Here is a 17,519-nt window from a genome sequence, read left to right as displayed (position 1 = left end):
GTTACTTGTTACCTGTCTCCAACAGAAGGCTCCACGCTGTGTTCACTGACCTCCACAGACCGGGAGGTTTGTATCCTAGACCAGGAGCAGCCCCGTCGCTTTTGCCGGGACGATGCGGATTCTCTGTTTTGCCATGGGCCTGGCGCAGAACTGCTTTCTCATTCTCAGAGTGAACGGAAGCAAATGTGACAGAAAGGGTCCTGTTATTTTCAAAAGTTGGCTGCTTGTCTCTCATCTGTGCTTCTTGTTAAACACACACACACACACACACACACACACACACATCTCACCAGACTATTTCACAGTATTTTTATGCTGTGAGGTTCCCTATAGGATTTTTCAACCAGGTTTGTTTTTGTTGTTTTTTTTTTTTTTATGCTGCTGTTGGTCCTAGCCTCAAGATTATCTCCCCGGCTTCTCTAAGCCCTATATTGGACCAGAGGATTAGAAAAGATCAACAAGATGAAAGCAGCTTGCCCAGAACGTTAACAGTAAAGCCAAGTGTGTATATTCCAGGATTTCGGCAGAGCCAGCTCTCAAACGGAAGCAGAGTCAGATTGTAGCGAAGACCAGGCTTTAGCCCTGGGGCTGTCTGGACTCAGGTCATTGCCTGGTCGCTTACTAGGTGTGTGACCCCGCACAGGTTAACCAGTCTGCGTCTCAGTGACCTCACCTGCAAAATAGAAAATAGAACTTCACTTTACAAGAGCGTGTGGGCAGCGGTGGTGATTCGCACAGCATCTGGCATGGAGTAAACCCACAAATCGTTTATCTGCCTCGTGAGCCTTTTTAAGCGCCCTGCCGTGGGCCAGGAATTCTTCGAGAGGAAGTGAACAGGACAGCACGGTCTCTGCCCTCATGGGGTTTGTGTACATGTTTGAAGGGAGGAGAAGAGATACCTGCTAAACCAGAGCAGAGCCAAGTTACCGAGAGAATTCTGGATTGTCATCAATGCCGTGGGGACAGTGAGCAGGAGAGAGACCAGGCCAGGGGTCGAGGGCGTGCGTGGCGACATGAGAGAAAGCCATAGTGTCAGGCGAGTGATTGAAGAGGAGACACGGGGGCCGAGGCCCAGACGCCCTGAAGCGCCTGCTCTCACGCCAGCTTGCCGTGGCCTGAGCAGCCCATGTTTTATTTAAACCTTAATTAAGGACTTGAGCTGAAACCCTCGCAGACTTATAACCATAGGTTTTTACCCTTTTTTTGAATTAAAGATGCTGCACTTTATTAATCTATTCGGTTGATCTTGGGTACTGATCTAAGAACATGCATTTTTGAAAGTTTACACTTTAAAGCACGTTTATCGTGACTGTCACCCCGCCTTAATTATTCTCTTAGCATCTGAATACGTAGGGTTAGCTCCTGGTCTAGTTGGGAGCTGTTCAGCGGGCCCCTCGGCTCCCAGCAGCACTGTGTCCGAGCTGTTCTGGTCGCCAGGGGAGGCCTGCGACCGCGTCTTCCGAGACCGGGACCTTGCTTCCTTCTCTGGGTAACGAAACAGCAGAAAGAGACAGACACACCCAGGATGTAGGGACACCAGGGCACAGGAAATGCAAAACCCCTCGGGTATTTTTCTGTCACCTGGGTAGACTGAAATCCAGAGCTGTCTCCATTCCCTTCTCATTTGAAAACGCCTTTTGCTGCAAGCCCGCAGCAGAAACACAAAACGACTCCTCGCTCAAGAGCTGATACCTTCCTAACTTCCCGTCCATACTTTGTTAGGGGATTTCCGTTACAAGCAGACCTAATTGAATGGAATGCACTCCTTGCAAAGAACAAAAGGCCTCCCGAAAAGCCAATTTTTTAAAAAATTTTCAAACAAAGATTTAAATGGCTCTATCCCAATGCAATGAGAATTGAGCCTGTTTTGCAGTGAAATAAGTCAGTGAAACAAATGAAGGAAACACGTCCATCTGTGCCACTGACAGCTTAGCGCATTGACTTTATTATCTATTATCTTTTTCTTTAAGATTTTATTTATCTATTTGAGAAAAAGAGAGAGCATGAAAGAAAGGAGGGACAGAGGGAGAAGGAGAAGCAAACGCCCCGCCAAGCAGGGAGCCTGATGCGGGGCTCGATCCCAGGACCCCAGGATCATGACCTGCGCTGAAGGCAGACACTGAACCCAGTGAGCCACCCCAGCGCCCCTATTATCTATTATCTTTTAATATAAATAAACCTGTAAAGGTATTAATGACATATGAGACCTTGAAAGGTCATGTAAATAAAACCAAAAGGTTTCTTTCCAATCTGAAAAGTTACAAGCCTTTTGCCCACTGAACTGATGAAGTTTCATAGGACTTGAAATAATAAAGTCCATCTGTCTTTGATAAAGAAGTTACGAGAAGGCAGAACTTACTGACACTGTGTCTTCGAAATCAACCTGTGTGTTCGGGTCTCCGTTTCAAAGTTATGGGTTCCTCTGACTCTCTGCTCATTCCCCTGTCGAGCAGTGACAGAAGAATGATGGAACGTGCAGATCCAGGGGCACCCATCACTGTCCTGTGAAGAGTTTTCTCGGGGCATCATCACTAGACCGTCATTCTGTAACATCTGAAAGGATTATCTTTACTCACTGTCTCCATGTCTTCGCCTCTGCCTCTCGGTTATCCGCCTACTCGTTGTGCCTTACGGCCCCGTCACGCCGAAGACGTTGCTCCCACTAAGTGAATCAGTGGCTTCCCTGTGTTGAGTCTAGCAGGCGTTTTCAATCCTTCGTCTTTTTTTCCTTCTGCAACATTCAGTGCTGTTGATCACTTTGTCCTTAACTACTCTGGGTCTCCTTTTCGGCGCCTGGGACATGACACTCCTGATCCCCCTCCATCTTCATTTCTCCTGTTTCCTTTGAGGGTCCCTCTTCTCTACTGGGCTGTTAACCGGTAGAGCTTGACAAGGTTTGGTTGGTTCCAGGTCCTTCCTCATATAAAACCATACCATCTTCTTAGATCATTTCAACCATGCCTGAGTTTTAATTATGTAAGCTGGCTCACAAGTTCATCTTCCCAGTCCCGGCAACTCTCTGTCTTCCAGGCTCTTAAACTGGACATTTTCGCTCTAACAGTTCAAAGCACTTCAACAACATCCTTAAAGCAGACTCATGATCTCCGTCCCAGTCTCAGCTTTCTTATAGTGTTCCTGATCTTAGTGTTCTCTGTATTTGATGTGCAAGCCAGAAATCTAGGCATCAGTCCTGACATCTTCCCCTCTCTCACCTTCCACATCCAATCCATCAACAAGTCCTGTTGATTTTCTTTTCCAAATATTCCTAGAATTCATCCATTTCTCACTGTCTCTACCTGTGCCTTCCCACCAAAGCCATCATCCTCTTTTGCTTGTGTTGCTGTAGGGGTCCATTGATTAGTCTCCTAGCATTTACATTGTTCCCCTCTAAGTCAATCCGTATCCTGAAATCTTTTCAAAACCACAACTCTGAACTCTTAAGATAAAAACCAAAAGTCTCACCATGGCCTGCAGGCTCAGCATGATCTGGCCCCTGTGTGTCGCTCCAGCCTCGTTGTATGGCCTACTCTTTCTTACTGTCTCTACTCAGCCATCCTGGTCCTCTCTCAGTCCCTCATGCTGGCTGCGTGTATCAGTCAGGTTCAAGTCTGGAGACAGAAGCCACAGTTTATTTGAATGGGAGGAAGGTAATACAGAGAATTACTAAAACACTAGAAACACCAGGAGGTGGTTAATTACTAAAAGGGATAAATGAGGACTCTGAGGGATCCAGACACGCAAGAGAGCAGTTACTGTCTCCAGGAAGGTTGGACACTCAAGAGCCGTCCAGTCCAAGACTGAGATTCTAATCCTGTCAAAGGTATGTGGCCCTCAGAGGAACACGCAGCCTTGTGGTGACCAAACAACAACCTTGCGGAGCCAGGACCAGGCTGCTCTGTAGACCGTTACCAGAGCCAGAGGGCGTAGGCAGACTGGCACTGCTCAGAGTCACAGGGGACTGGAGCAACTGGAGAACACGGCGGGGGGTGCGGCCCAGGAGCTCCCGTGACGAACAAGCATAACAAAGAACGAGACGTGGAAGAGAGGGGTATGCCTGCCCTTTTAGCCCCGCATGGTCACCTCACGGCCCTCCCCCGCTAAAGCGAACTTTCTGCCAGCAGGCAAAACAGGGCCACCAGCTCCAGCAACACAAAGTGAGACAAAGAAGGGGAGATTTGAACCAAGAGACAGTAACTTGGTAGTTGGCACACGATGCTTCCTCCTGCCTCAAAAGCTTTCTTTGCTGGACTGCACTGATTGGCTTCCTTACCTGATTGGGTAGTTCATGGGCTTTCAAGTGACCGGAGGTGATGGCTGGGGAATTACTAGCATCAAGTCAGCTACGCCAGTGGCAGATTTCAAAACACTGTGCACTTCTCTTTCGTAACACTTATCACAGTTATAATTCCACATTTGTGTGTGTGGCCATTTGACTTATATGTCTTCGTAACACCCAGAAAGTTCTGGAAAGACTGAGAGCACATCTGTCTTTGATCACCCTTGTAGTTCTGGGGCCTAAAACAGTAACTGGACGTTAGAGGCGCTCAGACAAACAAGCCTTTTTCTGTTGAAGTATTAGTGATAGAATATGTAAAGAAGTGTAGGTTAAATTTTGTTAAGTCACTATGCTGCTTTTTAAAGACAATTATGAACTTTGTATTTCTTATTTTAAAAGAAATTTATACTAATGAAGAAATTTGAAAAATGAAGTAAGTTTTAAGGGATCAAAAAATCCTACCTCCCCAAAACAACCACTATTAAACTTAATTTCAGAATTTCTTAACTGCACAGATGTATGGGATTTTTAAAAGCAAATATCCTATTAGATAGCATGTGAACTTTTGTATTCTTTTTACTTAAGGTGACATTATAAACATTACCTCGTTTCTTTAAAAACATGATTTTAATGGCCACCTTGTGTTTTTATGAATTTGACATATTTTTAATTATTCCCAAACTATTGTCCATGTGGATTGTTTCCATTTGTTTGCTCTTGTAAATAATGCTCTAGTGAACATTTCTTATGTATAAATCTTTATAAACAACTATGATTTCCTTGGCACATTTTCTTAGAAATGGTATTTTAAGGTTCAAAGAGTATGAATATTTCTGAAATTCTTAATATATTGTTGTCCAGAAAGATTGTGCTTATCACATTGTTTCTATTTGTAAAACTGATTAGTAGGGCAATGGCACACTTTAAGATGTTTCATTTCCATTTGCATTTCTCTTTTTGTGAATACTTAAGAACACTAAGATTATGATCAAAGAACTATTATTATTATCAGGTATCATTAAACACTAACATACTGACTTAATTACTTTTAAGTGAATGTAACACATTTTTAGTAACACAGACATTAGCAATTTTAGGCAGAATTTTATAACAAAATTATAGTTTGTTTTCTTTCCAGTTTTTTCTTTTTTTTTAATTTTTTTAAAAAAGATTTTATTTATTTATTTGACAGAGAGAGAGATCACAAGTAGGCAGAAAAGAAGGCAGAGAGAGTGGGGGAAGCAGGCTCCCCTCAGAGCAGAGAGCCCAATTTGGGGCTCCATCCCAGGACCCTGGGGTCATGACCTTAGCTGAAGGCAGAGGCCCAACCTACTGAGCGACCCAGGTGCCCCTCCTTTCCAGTTTTTTCTAAGTAGAACTACTTCATAATACCATATTAATCATCAGACAACTGTTTTACTATGTATAGGAGTCGGTGTTTTACTGTGTATAATAGGAACTTAATGGGTTAAAATAATTTTTTAGACCTGCTCTTATATATAACACATTTCTTAAACTTAGATTTGAATTCCATGTATACTTCCTTCAGTCTGGTTATAAATACATAAAGCTTTCACTGGAAAGTAAAATCTAACAAGAAAAAAGAGTTTTCAGAAACTTTCAAGTCTGAACACATACATGACTGTACATATATTATGAAAATCTCTGAATCCTAGTCCTTTATTTCTCCCAAGATGAAGATTTTGGTTTTTTTGGTACTGTTAACAAAAAACAACCGCCACAGTTTCTGTTTTGCTGTGTAAAATAAATCCACACAAGATGCAATCAAATATGACCTATAGTGAAGAGAAAGATTAGTCGTTAGAAGCAGAACAATATCACTCATGATTGAAGAAGCAGAATATTCCACAAAATATTAGCAGGTTGGAGTAAGCAATTTTATCTTTTTATAAAAAGATAATGCACTATGACCGAGTGTGCTTTTCCCAAGAATGCAACTTTGGCTTAACAGGTCAAAACTGATTAATGTAATTTGCTATACTAATAAAATATGATTATCTCAATAAGTGAGGCCAAATAAAGTCACTTGGCAAAATAAGAAAAACTCCCAGAAAAGTAGGAATACAGAGAATTTCCTAATAAACATACAAAAAACCTGCTGTACCATTAATATCATAGTTAATAATAAATATTGGATACAGTTTGCCTAAGATCAAGATTGTATTATTCTGCATTGTACTAGGGTTTCTAACCAGTTTAATAAGGCAAGGAAAGACTGGAAAGAAAGACGCTAGATGTATTTACACATGTCATTATTGCCTACATAGAAAATTTTTAAAAACCTACAAAGACAAAAAAAGGAAATTAGCAAGGTAGCTAAATATATAAAAAGGCAGTTGTATATCTGCATTCTAGCAGCCAACAATTGGCAAATGAAGTTTTTAAAAACATTATATATAATAGCCTAAGACATCTAAAATACCCAGGAATAAATTTAACTAAAGATGCCCAAGACACTATGAACTGTAAAACAGTGCTGAGGCCAATTAAAGAGAAGCTAAATAAATGGCATGATGTATCATGTTCGAAGATCAAAGTATGCAGTATTGTTAAGATACTAAATATTTCCAAATTGAATTAGAGATTCAACTCGAGATTCAACTCAAGCCTAACCAAATTTTCTGTAGAAATACACTGATTGTTTTTGTAAAAATAAGCTGATTCTTCAATTTACATTGAAATGCAAAGAACCTAAGTTAGCCAAAACAATCCTGAAAAGGAAGAGCAAAGTTGGAGGACATGTATTATCTGATATTAAGACTCATTATATAGTTGCAGTAAAAAAGTGTGGTGTTAGGGGTGAGGATAGACAACTACATCAGTGGAATAGAATATAGTCCAAAAATAGGCCACACATATATAGTCAATTGATTTTCAACAAAGGTGCGAGCATACATAATTCAGTGGGGAAAGGTGAACTCAGATTTACTGCTATGGTCTGTTACTTTTTCACATTTTACATATTAGTTGTTAAGGGCAGCAAGACTGTCCCATTTATCTCCTATGAATAAGCCCAGGCTAGCACATACTGGGCACTCCATATGTATCTGTTGAGTCAGAAATCAGAATGGTACTCAGGAAGATATATACCATCTATGTTGGGATTTGATAAGTATTTTAAACAAAGGGAAGACTCAGGTAATAGTTAAATTCAAAAACATTTACCCTTCTAGGAGCCATTTTAGGATTAAGTTAAAATGTGTATAAATTAAAATTTATGTAGTATTCATTGAAATGTGGGCAGATGAGGTGTGTCCAAGATATAACTACTTTGATTCAAGTATTTGATGAATATTGGATAAAGACACAGCCAGAGACCCGTATCAAACTAGGCTCCCTATAACAAGAAGGCCCCCGGTGCAGAAAGTACCAGAGTAATGCTGATTCATTCATTCATTCATTTGTTCGTTCATTCGTTCGTTCAGTAGTCATCACGTACTTAATAGGCACCAAGCATATAGTGTTGAACAAGACATACATAACTCTGTCACCGCTTTTCTCATGTAGAAATGCAGTGGCTATTTTAAGGTTTCACTAAAATCAGTACTCTTTTAGTCTAGAACATAAATTAGTAGTGATGGCAGGTTTTAGATCAATAATCTCATGCTCCTTCTGATTTATAGTAGTGCTACCCAGTAGAAATATAATGTGAGCTACATGTATAATTTTAAAATTTCTAGTAGCAAAATAAATAAATAAATAATATTCCTAGTAGCCACATTAAAAAAGTAAAAAGAAACAGATGAATTAGATTGGTTAATATATTTTTTTCTAACTTAATACACACAAAATATTATTTTGACATATCAGTATTTTTTTTAATTATCAAAGTAATATTTTTAATTCTTTTTTTTTTGTACGAAGACTTCAAATCTCAGTGTATATTTTACACTTACAGCACATCTCAATTTAGTCAAGCCATATTTCAAGTGTTGAGTGTAGCTAGTGGCTACCTTATTGGACAGAGATAGGAATCAAATCTGAGTCAGCTACAGTCTGTTGAAGTTTGTAAGTAGATTCCAGAAAGATAGAGAACTGATGGTACTTCTGGCCGTAACGTTAGAGGGAAATCGCTGTATCCAGGCAAGAACCCCCATTATTCTGTTGCTAGAAATATCAGGATTTGTGGTTAAGATGAGCCTAACTCTGTTGTAGCTGAATAACTCCACCAGCTTTCTTCTGAAAGAGCCCCAGAGTTTTACTATATTTGGAGACAGATCTGTACAGCTAATGTGCAAATATATCCAAGCCATCTTTGAGAATTTCAGATCTTTCCAGTGTGCAGTGATTTCCACCAATAAGACAGCTTTTTAGGGCCCTAAAAAAAAAAAACCCTGCTATTCATATTTCTCAATGAATTTTTGTTGGATGAATGATGAAATGAACCAATAGCCCACATACCAGTTCTCTGAGACACAAAATATTTTCAGCTCTAGGTTAATGAACCCATGCTCATTTGCATGCTTGCCTTCCATTTAAAATTCTTATGCATCCAAAGAATAATGCTTTCCCTTCATTCTAAGGTCATTATTTCCATTAGGCTGTAATATAAACCCCCTTATTTTCAAGAATAAGACTAATTCACTACACTGTGCACAGCGATCTCTACTTTAGATGCTCGATTTATAATATTTCATCCAGGCTGAATCTTCACTATGATTTAGAGAGGGAGTGAGTTGGATTCAGCCTGTACTTAATCACTATTTTAACAAAACATTCACTGACTCATCAAAAAATCAGTTTTTCATCTTATGCAGTAGAGCTTCTTTAGCTGGGTGGGCCATCCGTCTTCACCCCAGCAGAACCACCTGGCAGGTAGAATCCTGGGCCCACTGCTGATTCAAAATCCCCGGAGTGTTGTCTGGGAATCTGCATTTGTAACAAGTACTAAGGGAGAGCTTGATCACACTAAATCTTGACAACCACTGCCCTAAAGTTCCACATCAGTATCCCTAAAGATAAAATCACATTCTACCATTTAAATCTGTTTCACCACTGGAGGAAATGCTGTTTTCAGTACTTAATTTGTTCACTACCTTTGTTGACCATTTCACTGTGTATTGTAATTTCCCTTTAGAGAGTATTCATCATTCAGCCCATAAACTGTACGCTGTGTTTTCTTTCTTTCTTTTCTTTTCTTTTTTTTTTTTTTTGAGATTTATTTGTTTGTTTATTTTAGAGAGAGGGAGCACAGCAGGAAGGAGCAGAGGGAGAGGGAGAATTCAAGCACATTCCCTGCTCAGCCTGGAGCCTGATGCAGGGCTCAATCTCATGACCCTGAGATTATGACCTGAGCCAAAATCAGGAGTCAGACACTCAACAGACAGCCACCCAGCCACCCCTGTGCTTTCTTGATGTATAAGTTATGAACGATGGATTCAACCAAAGTCAAATTTACACTTCTCGTAAATGTCTAAAATCAGACTGACTAGGACCCAGGCTGTAGTCCTTTGCACCTTCCAAGTATAGTCTCCATAATGTTTGTGGCAAATGTTAAGAAAGGCTCTTCATTTTCCTATGAGATCATTTTAAGAGTACTTTAATTCAGTCACAATTTCACAGATAGCTATCAAGCCAGACCCAAGTACCAGGGCTTCACAAATGAATCAAACTTCAAGGGAGTTCTAGCCTTCTCAGGGCAGGGGTGAGGGGCAGACACATAAGTCTTGTGTTCAAATATAATGCAGTAAATTTTTATGAGGCACCCTAGGAGTAGAGAGAAGGAAGGCAGGCCTCAAAGGGTCTGGGGTTCATAGAGACGATGCTGTGCTCTGTTTGAGTGTGAGCCACAGGCAGCCAGAAATGTGGAGTCATTCCTACAGGCTCGCCCAGGACACAGGCTCAGAACATGGGATCCTGGATCCCCACCTGCCCTCTCTCTACTACACTCAGCTTTCTCTAAGAACCTGGCCTTCAATAGCACACTGGCTTCCCTTTTTTTACACCCAAAGCTCTCTCTAGTTGTGAGTAAGATGTTAAGGGTGATACATTTCCTTTTCCGGCCACTAAGGTGCCATTTAATTCACTCCAGCAATAACTAAATAGAAACCTACCTTTAAAAGATGCTGAGAGCAATGTGCTGCTAATTTATTGCCACATCTATTAAAGCTCTAGAGAGAATTTGACTCCCTAGATTTTAAATATAGTAGAGATATTATGTTTCCTGATTTAATCCCTCCATAAATTAAGTGAAATGATTATAGTACCTGTTGTCACTTCATTCTTGCCCTATCTCCAGTCACTCTTCTGCCTTCATTAATTCAGAATAAAATACCACAAGACATTAATGTAGCACTTGGAGATAGGAAGGCTGTATTTTTATAGCCTCAATATGAAACCATACTTAAAGATGCTTATACCTTTACTGAATGAGGGGGGGAAAAAACCCAAAAACCTCTTCGTCTCCTAATAACCTTCATCCTGACTGAGGAAACCAAGGCTCAGAGATGCGAAGTGACTTGCCCAGGGCCACCGTATAAGTAACTACCAGAGCCAAAACGCCCACCCGGGTCTTCCAACTCCCAGTGCAGGGCTCTATTTCTAGGATATCCTCAAATCTTCTAGAGATTCTATTAAAGCAGTTTCTTCACTGTTCGCAACGAAGGGCATTATTGCCAACACGGAAACAAAAGCAAAACTCTTGGCATTTCCCCATCACTTTCTCATCAGTGTTTTCAGTGTATCACTTCACAGTCATTATTTGGTGTTTTCTTACAGAAGGCAACAGACCACTGCAACAGAAACTATCCTTAGATGGGAACCCCAAACCTATACATGGAACACCAGAGAGGTCAGATGGCCTACAGTGGTCAGCTGAGCAGCCTTGTAACCCAAGCAAGCCTAAGACAAAAACATCTCCTGTTAAGTCCAATACCCCCGCAGCTCATCTTGAAATAAAGCCAGATGAGCTGGCAAAGAAAAGAGGTAAAGTGATTTCTTTTGCACAAATGATTCAACACATTTTGCACACCCGGAGAAGTGCCAGAATGCTAGACCATTCCAAAGGATGCTGCTTAGTGAAGAGAGATGCACATGTAATTGCATTTCTCTCGGTGACCCACACAGATGGAAAAGTAGATGTGATTCCTCCCATGTGAACCAAAGGTCTCGAATGTTGACGAGGAATCACCTCTCCTTTCTCTGCCCCTCTGTGGTCATTCCGCTCTTCGTAGGCGTGGACAAACCGGCCCCACGAGTGCTTTCTACCCTCGTGTTTCATGAAGCTAACGTTAACGCGGGAGCCCTTTTAGCAGAGGGAATGCCGACTGATTCCCTGGCCCGCAAGTTCTCCCCTCGCCCTGAATGAAGATGATCCTAGAGGCTGATCCGTCTTCTTCAGATGCGACCTTCCTCACGGAACCTCAGTTCTGTGCTAGAACTTGCAGACACTGTAACCCCGAAAGAGGATTTTATATTTGACACACTATGTTTTTACTAGTTTTTGAGCTTTGTCATACTTTACACTTAACTGGTATTAAACACGAAAGGGGCTAAATCGCTTCCTTTCTGGTTCCCAGAGGATGAAATCCGTGATATTCTTCGCATTCAGCCTCGGTTGTATCGGATTTCCTTGGCTTTGGTTTGATAGACTTTCTTACTTCTCTTGAGGGAGGGTTCTTTCTTCTAAGAAACATGGCCTTGTTGGGATCAGTACAATTGGCCCATTTGCTCTGCCCTATCTGTGTACCTTGGTGACGGTTTCAGGAAATCAGGCGAGACTGGCCGCCTTCGAGCAGCTCTAAGTGCTGCTGCTCTAATTACAGGCCTGGCTCAGGACCGCTGGGGCGGGAGCCAACGTACCTGGCACCAGAGCTCCCTCCTCTCTCGAGCTCATTTGTTCCTCTCCCAAGCTCTATGGCCTTTTCTTCATCCAAAAGCCCCGCTGGCTTTTAACCACGCAGAGTGGTGAGAGCCAGCAGCACACAAACAGTCTTCAGACATATCAGATTCTTCGAAACTGGAGTTTGCAATAGAACATTATGACCACAGCCTCTTTCCAAAGCGCAAAGGAGGCGTGGGTGCCCCAAATGGCCCACCCACAGAGCCCCTGGTCAAATCCCAGCAGTCCCAGGGGCCACACCAGTCACCCACTGTGGATTTTTACAACTCTGGGTTATAAACACACAAACATCTTCTTGACGGACCTTTTTTTTTTCCCCATTGAGAAACAAAAGATAAATCTCTCTCTTTTTATTAGGGGTAGGGGAGATCGCTGCTTTTGTTGTTGTCGTTGTTTAGCTCAGATGTAAAAAGATTAAGTGTTCAATTTAACATTTTTTCCATGACATTACTTTTAGGCCCAAACATTGAGAAATCCGTGAAGGATTTGCAACGCTGCACTGTGTCTCTAACGAGATATCGTGTCATGATCAAGGAGGAAGTGGATAGTTCAGTGAAGAAGATCAAAGCTGCCTTTGCTGAATTACACAACTGGTGAGTAATTCAACTTAGAAACTATAAACTTACGGCACCTGAGCTGTTCCTACAGGTAAAAGCATCTGATGGGATATGTTGTTTATTTAATACATAAACATCACAGAACAACTCCTTGGCAAATTTTTTTAAGTCCTGCAGGCAGAGGCCTATATCTTGGGAATAAAAAAAGAAGGGAAAATGTTTGAATAAGAAGAAACCTGATACACATAATTCATTGGAGTTTGAAGTTGGCCCCAAAGTATATGAGTGATGTAGAACACAACCTCAACAAATGATATTTTTGACAAATCCCTGGAAGGCTGATATCATGAATGCTACTGAGACAAAAATATTTTCCAGCCTTATCATTGTAAAATAAGTAAGACTCCCTTAACAAAACTCAGAAACATCTTAGGCAAGCTTAGTGATGGAATCCCATCCTTGGGTGGTGTTTTGAGGACTGGAATTTAGGAATGGTTCGCTGGTATGGTTTGGGTCCTGCCCTGCCCTGCTCTGCAACTGATGTTGATGGGAGACATTTCTTTGAGCTGTGCATACGGGCTTACATGCACAACTGAGATGAGGTCTCTACTGGTGAAGGTTATTATCCGTAGAAAAAGTTCTCGGTGTATCCGTCAAGACCCTTCCAGCTTCATGTGACAGAAACCCAAGTCACACTAGTTCACGACAAAGGATAGTTCACTGGCTGATGTACATGAAAAATCCAGAACATTCCTTTGGGCAAATTTGGTTCTAAGCCTAAATTGTGTTCTGAGAATTCAGTTTCTCTCTCCCTCCCCTTCTCCTTTTCTCCGTCTCTCCCTCCTGTCCTCTCTCAGCGTCTCCTACAGTCTCCTGGCTCTGCTTATTCTTGGCTTGATTCTTAGGTATGATCTTAGGTAGCAAAGATGGCCCCCTAGCAGCTCCCAGCTTACATAATCCTTAGTCCCTGTGATCTGAGAGAGAGCTTTGTCTCCAACACTTCCAGAGAAAGTCCAAGGGCTAATTTGCATTGGCGGGGCTGGGTCACATATCTGTCCCTAAACCAGTCACTGTGGCAAGCGGGACAGTCTCTCTGCTAGCCAGGCCAGGGCCATGTGCCCACCACAGAGTTAGTGGTCGGGTGAGCCCCATCTGAATCCCACAGACTGAGAGTTAAAGAGCCGTGGTTTCTCGAAGGAAGGTCCGGGTGCTAAAGAGAAAAAAATATAAAGACAAAGAGAACATATCTACAGTGCCCAGGCTCACATGTGTTCTCTGTGTCTCACTGGCTCTCCATGATTCTAGAATTCGATCCCATGTTTTGCATAGCTTTCCTTTCCAAGTCCTTTCTTTGACACAGATGTGCTTTTCAGCAGACTAGAGAGTTGTATAAAACCAAGGATTACGCTTGACATAATCTAGAAGTCTTGAATTTTCAACCATCTGCTACATATAAGATCCCAGTGTGCATAAGCTGTCAGAGACTTGAAAGGAAACTGTCTCCATCACTGATCATTCAGGGAGGGACCCTCTTCCCTCCCCCTGGTCATGTCGTCTTCACCTTAGTGGAACTCTTCTCTGCCTGGTCAGACGCTTAACTAATCGTTCAAAGTAAACTGCAGGAATATGTTTGAAAGTACTTAGAGAAGATGAAGATGCTATATAAACGAAAGGTGTTAGTAGTATCACTGATTTTTAAATCTTATAGTTCTATGATTTTTTAAATCTATCCTTGTTACCTATATATATATATATGCACACTCAACTTCCAGGCCTGTTCTCCAGAGCCAGAAACAGCAACCTTTATCTATAAAATGCCAGCTAGTAAATATTTTGAGTTTTAGAGTCAGTCGTGTCTCTGTTGCAACTACTCAGCTCTACTGTTCGGGCACGAAAGCCAGAGAAATGCAGAGAAGCAGTGGGCCTGATTCGGCTCGTGGGGGTCACAGGTTCCTAGTCTCTGGAGGGACTAGTCAACTGCTCAGAGGAGACCACTCTGTCTCACTCTCTTGTGTGGCATTTTAGAGTCAACTCCTCCTCTGGGGCCTCTGTGTGATACCTTCCCTCCGAGTGACTCACACACTAATTGACAAAGTGTAGCACTGACCTCAAGTTACCTCTCTCCTCCAGCTGCTCGGAGTCCTTTTTTTTTTTTTTTTTTTTTATTTCCTTAGTAAAATGAACACCACATGGGTCACGAAACATCTGGAGATTTATAACAGACTCTCTGAGTGTTTCACTCCTCAAGAGCTGAAGTGTGGACCAGGGAAGTCGGGTTGTGTATCTTTTCTCTGCTTGTGTGTCACACTCAGTTTTAAACTGATGGGTAAGATCGCCTCTGAGTGAGCTCTGCCAAGCAGGACCGCTGTTTAAAAGTCACCCCGTAACGAATGGCACCTTTCCTCCTTACAGAAGAAGAATTAAGTATAGAATTAAGTATAGATTAACCATTTTTTATGTGCTGTTGCTACCAAACGCGTAAACACCGGCGCTTGTTTTCTGATCTAACCTTTGCTAAAAATGATCCCCAAATAAGGACATTCGTGTCAACTTGAAAATAAAACAAAAGGAATTCTTTCTCATCAGCCGTCAGCAGGCATTTCTGCCAAACGAGAAAACGTTACCTCTCTGTTCCAAACGAGCCTGCAGCCTCGCCAGCATGGTGATTGATGTACTTGGATAAAGTCTTCCTCTCGTCTTCTGAGGGGGAGAAACCGATGAATTTTAGGGATCGGGCTGCTCCTAAAAAAATAACAGGTCACAGAACGGAGGAGGGCAGCTTACACATTTTCAAAAATGAAGCTTTCCTCTTGGGGGTGACGTGGCGGGCTCCAGGCACTGGAGAAAATTGCGAATGCAGCGCCACTCACTGAATAGAATCAGAGCCTCGGGGTTACGTTGGAAGGCATATCCAGATGTGGACCACGTGGGACAAATCTCTGGAGATTTCCCAAAGGAGGGATGGTCCTGAGACATGTTTACCTGGTGCACAGGCCTCATTGTTCTCCTGACTCTGCTCTCCTAGCTTCAGGCCAGCCGGCGCCCTCACCAGACCCTTCAACAGGCTTTGGGTGTAGCTTAGAAATAAACAGAAACTCTCAGGTCAGACATTCTAAACATTCAGCTGGCTACCGGGCTTCAGGAGGTGAATCCTGCCCGATCCAGTTCTCCACAAGCCCGCTGGGATACGCGGGGGAACGAAGATTTGGGGAGGCGGGGAGAAAGCACTTGCTTGCACACGCCCAGCCCCCAGCGAGTGCATATCTGGGTGAAATGAACCCAGTGCTTTTCCGACCCGGTCTGGCAGTGAAGAACGCTTTGTTCAATCCAGTTCCTAAGGAAAACCGTGAAGTGGCTCAAAGCTGGCCTGCGACCAGGACACAGTTACATAAGACTAAATGGCCATTAATGGATCAATCTCATTTGCCTATAAAGAACTGGGGATCCGAGAGGGCAGCAGAGATGACACGATGCTCTCACGCCGTCTTAGCAGAAAATAAATTTTGCAACATGAGTGTCTGTGTGAAAAGTCACATCAGGAACTAACATGAAACAGCTGGTTTCCTTTCTATATGATTGGCCCCCTACCACAAGTGGAAAATATTCATCCTTTGGAATCCTAGCTGCCAGATTTAATTGCTTTGTGTGCAAACTAGTCTAGCTTCTCATCACAAATGTGTGTGTGTGTGTATGTGTGTGTGTGTGTGTCCAAGCTGATGGTGCAGGCTTAAAATGAACAATAAACATTAAATTCAAAAAACATTAAGGAAGGAGAATAGTACTTGATCGCTCTGCCATATGCCGGGGGAGGAAGGATTCCAAAAGCGAGCTGTAAAAATTGCTAGGTGCCATTGTCAATTTAACATCTAATTAAAAGCACTCCTAAAGGAAATGGAAGATGGTAATGAGCCAGAGGGTAGAGCTTGTGCTGGGGATGGGGTAACAGGGTCATAGAGAATGGAGGCTGGGAGAGACAATATTTTTAGGCTGCTTTGCTTTCGTGTAGGAAAGGGAAATCAGTCCAAGCCTGCGTCCTTATACCTCATGTTTATTTTTTCCTGAAGCGCCGCCAGGTCTTACTTCAGCGGAATTTGGAGTAGGTCAGGAGTTCCAGGCCCTGCCCTGCCCGCCTCCCCTCCCCCCCATCCCCCACTCCCCCGCCAGCCCTTGCTTTCCTCTTTCCTTGCACCTTGGAGTTTCCTCCCCCAGAGCAAAGACAGGTGCTCCCTACATCCCAGGGGCTCCTCCCCATAGCACCACTCACTACTACAAGATAAGCTTGCACTGGATCCCCATAGCACTTTCCTTTTTTCCTCATTAATGACTGACACTCATTCTTGTGTCACTGATAACCTCATCCTGCTGATGGCCGTGGGTCCTCCTTCCCAAAGTGTCCTATTTAATTCAGATGTTAACAGTGTTGAGACGCTCTCCATCAGCCAAAAGCATAACCCTACAAGGGAGAATTTGAGGCTGCAGAAAAGCCTGTCTTCTCCCAGCATTCCTCAGATCCCACCCCGAAGTGGGCCTCTCGCCTGCCCTGGAAGCTTCGGAGGTAACCATGCCCGGACCACCAGGGTAGTCAGCATGGTGACCCCACACCAACCAGAGAGCCTCCCTGTGACATTTTAAACATTGTGTCCTTTTTCTGAGAAGGCCTCCCAAAGGGGAAATGGCCAGTGTGGGGCCTTTCAGAGCACGCGAGGCAGCCCTGTGTCCCACAGTCCCAGTCCGCTGCTCGTCGGGCGCTCAACTCAGGTACAAATCTCGGAGCATACAAGGCTCGGACCGACTTCCGTTCAAGTCCAAGTGAAACCATTTTTCT

General features: G+C 42.8%; 1 protein-coding gene across 7 annotated transcripts in view; it reads left to right on the top strand.

Annotated features, from left to right (window-relative positions):
* The window catches only part of SPATS2L (spermatogenesis associated serine rich 2 like), a 164,994-nt gene that overhangs the window by 115,599 nt on the left and 31,876 nt on the right, over positions 1–17,519 (top strand). For 4 of the 7 annotated variants that reach the window (XM_080798274.1, XM_080798273.1, XM_080798275.1 and 1 more), the window contains 2 exons: positions 11,015–11,221; positions 12,595–12,730. In XM_080798274.1, the coding sequence (XP_080654400.1) occupies positions 11,015–11,221; positions 12,595–12,730 (343 nt within the window). The remainder of the gene's footprint in view (positions 1–11,014; positions 11,222–12,594; positions 12,731–17,519) is intronic. The other 3 variants (XM_080798279.1, XM_080798277.1, XM_080798278.1) reach the window with 1 other exon arrangement.

Source organism: Martes martes (assembly GCF_963455335.1).
Source record: "Martes martes genome assembly, chromosome: 3".
NCBI lineage: Eukaryota > Metazoa > Chordata > Mammalia > Carnivora > Mustelidae > Martes > Martes martes.
Note: the sequence above shows the minus strand (reverse complement) of the source record. Positions and strands in the feature narration are given on the sequence as shown.